General features: G+C 37.3%; 1 protein-coding gene across 3 annotated transcripts in view; it reads right to left on the bottom strand.

Annotated features, from left to right (window-relative positions):
* Positions 1 to 294: 294 nt before the first annotated feature.
* Positions 295 to 6,174, bottom strand: part of LOC106883273 (protein KRI1 homolog) — a 58,862-nt gene continuing 52,982 nt past the window's right edge. For all 3 annotated transcript variants that reach the window (XM_014934222.2, XM_014934223.2, XM_014934225.2), the window contains exons 16-18: positions 4,714 to 4,778; positions 1,076 to 1,174; positions 295 to 837 (exon numbers count right to left, since the gene is read on the bottom strand). In XM_014934222.2, coding sequence (XP_014789708.1) covers positions 318 to 837; positions 1,076 to 1,174; positions 4,714 to 4,778 — 684 coding nt within the window. In that variant the 3' untranslated portion in view covers positions 295 to 317. The remainder of the gene's footprint in view (positions 838 to 1,075; positions 1,175 to 4,713; positions 4,779 to 6,174) is intronic.

Below are 6,174 nucleotides of genomic sequence, written 5' to 3'. Positions count from 1 at the left end.
TTTCTGAGAGTTGGGAAGTGTCATAGTGATTGTTATATGAATTTTATGAAAATATGAAGATCTGTTACTAATTAAAGAATGTTGCAAGCATGGGTTTATATTTTGATGTAGCTCTTAATGGTGAATTGGGTGAAATGTTAGGAAGGGAAATTATATTATACATGTAAGTTTGTGGAAGTATGTGTATGTATAACTGTGTAATTATTTATGTATATAACAGATTGTAATGATGTCAATAAAAACAGTAAAGGAGAAAGTACTAAAATATAGAAAACAAAACGAAACAATAAACCATTACAACGAATTATCAATTTTTTTTATTTCTGTTTTGTAAGTTGGATGTATTTAAACTTCTTTGGGTTGATGCCATATGCTTTGAGACGGGTATTAGACAATGTTACATTTAATTGTTCATTGTGTTTGTTTCCTTTTTGCTTTTGCTTCCAGCATTCAGCACGTTTCTTCCTCTTCAGTTTGGTATTTGACAATTCAGAAACCTTTGCAGTATTTCCTTCTTTTTCAGTTTTATTTTTAGAACCTTTTGAACTTTTGGTTTTGGTTAAAGCCCCTGCTATTGACGAACTGTTATCTTTGGACTGAAACTTCTTTTTGGATTTATTTACTGCATTTTCTTCGTTTTCAGCACTTGCCATGTTTTGTTCTGGTGAGGCATCATCAACTGACATCTTTCGCTTCTTAGAGTTTTTCTGTTGCTTACTGTTTACTGAAGGAATCTCATCATTAGATTTGTGGTCAGATTTTATGTTGCATGGCTTTTTTTCTACTTTCTCTTCATTTTCTTCTTTATTATTTGATGTTTTACTCGAGGAAGACTCACTGTAATTAGATATTGCAGTAGTTAAGTAATTAATCTCAAATTAGATTTGACTAAATCATAAAAATCTAGTTACTTTTCTGTTATGAACTGACAAAAATTCTAAGAACTGGTTTAAAAAAGTGAAAAAAACAAGAGGTAAAGCTAGATGAATCGAAATATTTTAGAACAATTGTTTTATTTATACATACACACACACATTTTTAGCTAACATTATAAAATTCTCTTTTGAGGAATTACCTGTGAGTGTAAAAAGTCGTTAAGATATTCTTCTTGCGATTGTTTTGTCTACTCCGTTTTGAATACATTTTTCTGCTGACAAACTCTTCCTCCTCAGTCCTACAAAAGTAGAAATATGAAGCTATTGATATTGATTTTCTATGAGAAAGAAGAATTAAGACCTTTTGAATTTTTTTCTAAAAAGCATTAGAAATGAACAAGGAATTGAAACTGCAATGTGAACTTGATTTGCTGGGAACATACCTGTTATTACTTGGCTTTTATCTACAAAGGTAGCATAATACAATTTATGCACATTCAGTCAAATTAAATACCAGTAATGATGATATTTAGTTTAGTAATCTTACAATGATGAGAACAAATTTGGTTCTGGCAAAATTTTAATTTGAAATTTAATTTAGTAAACTAGAAAGAATTAAATATTCAGCTTTGCTTTACCAACAGCACTGCATCGTCATTACTGCTCCATTAAGTGACACATAATCTTTGTAAATATGAAGAACATTTGATGCTCTCTCAACAGCAATAGAGACCTATGGTATCTTGTGGTAATGTGAGATATTAGACATTATCATTGAAGTAAGAGGAGCAGCACTCATGGTATTTGCTGGATCTCCCAGACTTGTGAGATCAGTGCAGTTAATATTCAGTTTAAACTTCTGAAGTAAAAATGAGGACAAGAAAGGACTTCCCAGAGAGTTGTAGTTCTGAAGAGGGCTGTGAAAAATATTTAGTACAGTGTTTGGTAGGATGAGTCACAATATGAATGACAAATGAAGTGTTCAGCCTAGCGGCGTTGTATGCAACATTTTTGTTCTGGAGTGTAGAAACTTGTCACAAAAGCAGTAGAAAAGTCAGGAAGAAGAAACAAGCTCAAGGATAGTGTTGGCGAATATAACTTAGACAATTGGCCTTCTTTTGGAAAATGGTCTTGGATACCTGTGTGAGTAGCACTGCCCAGGTGTCTGTGGGTTGTACCAGAGCTTCATAGTAGGTCAGTAATAGATCAGTGCAGAAATATTTTCTGGTTCTGGAGGAGCCTAGCCTTTGGAGTGCAGTTTTATCAATATTATATATATGATGTTATCACTGTTTGTACAACTTTCCAGTAGAATAAAGAGTTTTGCACTTGGCTCAGAATAAAATCCAGAATGACTGGAAAATTCCAGTTTGATTTGTACAAATGTTTTACGTGTAGTCAATGAAAACTATTAGTATGACTGCTTTTTGATCATATATAATGGTTTTGTTTACAATTGCTTATTTGTAACTATTGTATACTACTTTGTACAAAATTAACATCAGACAGCACTATAAATACTGCTGTATGAAGTGGAGTTTTCAATATTTAGTTTGGAGTCCTTCAGGGTTGAGATATGGGGGAAAAACAGAAACACTGAGGAGTTTAACATCCTCAATGTTTAAGCAACTGAGAGTAAACATTAGGAATGTAAAACAAAGTGAAAGTGCATGCATAGACAAAAAATAGTAGGAGAGAGAAGAGGAAGATAAGCTGGGGAAAGGTGAAGTGGAGGGAAAAGTAAGAAGAGAGTTAAAGGACGAAACTAGGATCATTAAATTAGGAGGAGGTGAAGGAATAGAAGGAGAAATGTTCATTTAAATTCATAGGTGCCATATTCAAATTTGAATATGAAACATTGTTCCTTTTGTTTCTTTAAGCATGCAGAGACACCAGACATGAATAAGAGTAATGGAATGGGCCCATTGGACAGAAGCAGGTGATGATGGGTTGGGTTAGACTGATTTATCAATGTAATGGCACTACAAAATTTGCAAATAATGCAATATATGAGGTTGGTAGACATGCAGCAGAAGTCTTTGTGTAATGTGGTACTGTGATTTAAGGCTGATGATGGTTGTTGATGTAAGGATAGGTGCTGCATTAAAAAGTGACTGGCTGTCTATGGTTGGGTACTTCTAAGAGATTGCCTAAGGTTCCTGTCTTTCTTGAAGGCAAGAAGTGGTGTAGGAAAGATTGGAGAAGAATTGGGGTCAGAAAGTAGGATTTTGAAGTTGCAAATAAGAATACATTTCAATGAAAATGAATGAGTGAAATTTGAGGGAGAGTGGAATACTGTCTGTAGGTCCTTTAAAAAAGATAGGAGAGCAGTGACACAGTCAATGCCCTGGGAATGGCATCGTGCAGGGTTCACAAATACTTGAGGAAATACTGCATTCTTTCATGTTGAGAGATGAAATCCAAATCGATGATGCAAAAGCAACGAGGATTGGTGAATTGGGAAAATGGTATTGCAAATTTAGTATGCTTAGTATGATAGTGGAGAAAAGAGTGGGGGTCATTAGATTTGTAGTGGCTGAAGATGGACATTATTGATAGTAATAGAAATGTTAAGAAAGCTAACTACAGCATTACATATGGTAGAAGTGGAACCCACCCTTCTATCTACTACTGAAACACACAACCTGCAACTTCCAAATCCTACTTTCTGACTCCACAACAACTCCAATCTTACTCACACCAGTTCTCTTTGCATTCAAGAAAGAGAAGAACCTTGGCAATCTCTTAGAAGCCAGCCATATACAACTAGGCACTTTTTAATTTACTCGCAGGAGATGAAATAATGGTCATCAACATCAACACTATCCAAAGTCACAGTATCACATTGCACAAAACTTCTGCTGCACATCTACCAATTGAATAGACTGCAAACTATGTGGTGCCTTTTACATTGATGACACAAATTGTCACCTTGTCATTCACTTTTGTGAGCACATTTGTAGTCATCTGCAATGTGTTCCACAGCCAGGCCAACCCATTGCTATCCACTTCAACATAACAAGACCACTCTATTACCCACTCATTATTGTCTGGCTTCTCTGCACACCATATATCTGTAAGGAAGTGGAAGGAACAATGCCTCATATATACATTTGAAACCAGGGCACCAATGGGTTTAAACAAGTTTTTCCTTCAATCCTATCACCACTCCTAATACAGTAATCTTTTAGCTATCCTTCCAATTTAATTTTCCCCTTCACTGGTTTTTCTTCCTCTATTTATTTCTCTTTCTTTCCTCCTCTCTTCTCCTACAGCTTGTCTACACTTGTTTTATGTTTCCTGTTAGTTACTACAAATCACACAAAACAGAAGATGCAAAACTCTTCTCCTTCCCCCACCGCCATCCCTTATCATCTTAATCCTGAAGAAGGGCCTTGACTGAAATACCAGACACTTTGCTCCCTATATTACTTTACTCTTTCTGTTACCTTTTCCAAACAATACAAGTCTTGCTGATGTAGACCACCACAAATCTCCTTAGATAAAACAGTTGATGAAGGAAAAAGATATCATTCTTCTCTTATCAGCTGTTAATTGATGATGAAGGCAATTTTGGTACATTATCAACAGGGTTGTTCATTTCTAGTATCAGTATCTTTATAAGAAATACTACCGGAGAATGGTGCCATAAGGACAGGACATTATAAAAGAATGGAAAGATGAGACAGAATGACAAGAAGCATTTGAAAGTATAAGTACAGCAAATATCACTTGTAAAGAAGCTAAAGTTACTGGCTGAGATTTACAGAACATCTCAGCAGAAGATTAAAAAAAAGCTGTTGTAGTTCAATAAACAAAAACTGGCTTAATTATTTACCTATATTGCACCACTTTGCTGAGGGGGCACCAGGAATTAAGTTCTTTATCCGTTGAATGCAAGATCTGTAAAGAGAGAAAGGTAAATATTTATGTGTTCATACAAACACATATAATAAAACACAATGTATTTTTTTGTTTGCAGTCAGGTTTAGTAGAGGGAAAGTAAAAGAATTATAATCAGTTGCTGGAGTATCAGGGATTTTGATAAAAATGTAACAGCAAATATTTGTCATGAGAGAGAGAGAGAGAGATCTGAAAACAATGTTTATTTTAAATGGAAGTTCTCACACAAACTTACCTACGGCTAACAAAAACATTACCAGTTTTGTTTTAAACAAAAGAAATTAGGTAATATTTAATTTCGAGCATCATTATCATCGTTTAACATCCGCTTTCCATGCTGGCATGGGATGGACAGTTTGACTGAGGACTGGCGAGCTGGATGGCTACAATCTGATCTGGCAGAGTTTCTACAGCTGGATGCCCTTCCTAATGCCAACCACTCCGAGAGTGTAGTGGGTGCTTTTACGTGCCACCAGCATGAAGACCAGTCAGGTAGTACTGGCAATGACCACACTCAAATGGTGTTTTTTACGTGCCACCTGCACTGGCAACAACCTCGCTCGAATGTTGTTTTTCACGTGCCAGTAAGGTGATGCTGGTAATGATGACGCTCGAAGGGCGTTTTTTACATGCCACCGGCACAGCACACAGTCAGCAGCCCTGGCAACAATCACACATGGATGGTGCTCTTAGCGCTCCACTAGCACAGATGCAAGTCATGTGGTGCTGTCATTGAATTTGATTTCACTTGCCTCAACAGGTCTTCGCAAGCACAGTTTAGTGTCCAATGAAGGAAAGGTACGCATAAGTGGGCTGGTTACACCCCTGGCATAGGCCACGGGTTATGGTCTCACTTGGCTTGCTGGGCCTTCTCATGCACAGCATATTTCCAAAGGTTTCGGACACTAGTCATTGCCTCGGTGAGGCCTAATGTTCGAAGGTCGTGCTTCACCACCTCATCCCAGGTCTTCCTGGGTCTACCTCTTCCACAGGTAGCCTCAACCGCTAGGGTGTGACATTTTTACACACAGCTATCCTTATCTATTCTCACCACATGATCATACCAGCGCAGCCGTCTCTCTTGCACACCACATCTGATGCTTCTTAGGCCCAACTTTTCTCTCAAGGCACTTACAGTCTGTTGAGTATGCACACTGACATTACACATCCATTGGAGCATACTGGCTTTGTTCCTTGCAAGCTTACACATGTCCTCAGCAGTCACGGCCCATGTTTCACTGCCATGTAACATGGCTGTTCATACACATGTACCATACAGTCTACCTTTTACTTTGAGTGAGAGGCCTTTTGTGACCAGCAGACGTAGGAGATCTCTGAACTTTGCCTGGGCTATTCTTATTCTAGCAGCTACATTTTCAGAGCCCCCCCCCCCCCC

Source organism: Octopus bimaculoides, chromosome 19, assembly GCF_001194135.2.
Source record: "Octopus bimaculoides isolate UCB-OBI-ISO-001 chromosome 19, ASM119413v2, whole genome shotgun sequence".
NCBI lineage: Eukaryota > Metazoa > Mollusca > Cephalopoda > Octopoda > Octopodidae > Octopus > Octopus bimaculoides.
The sequence above is the reverse complement of the archived record's forward strand: the minus strand, read 5'-3'. Positions and strand labels throughout refer to the sequence as shown.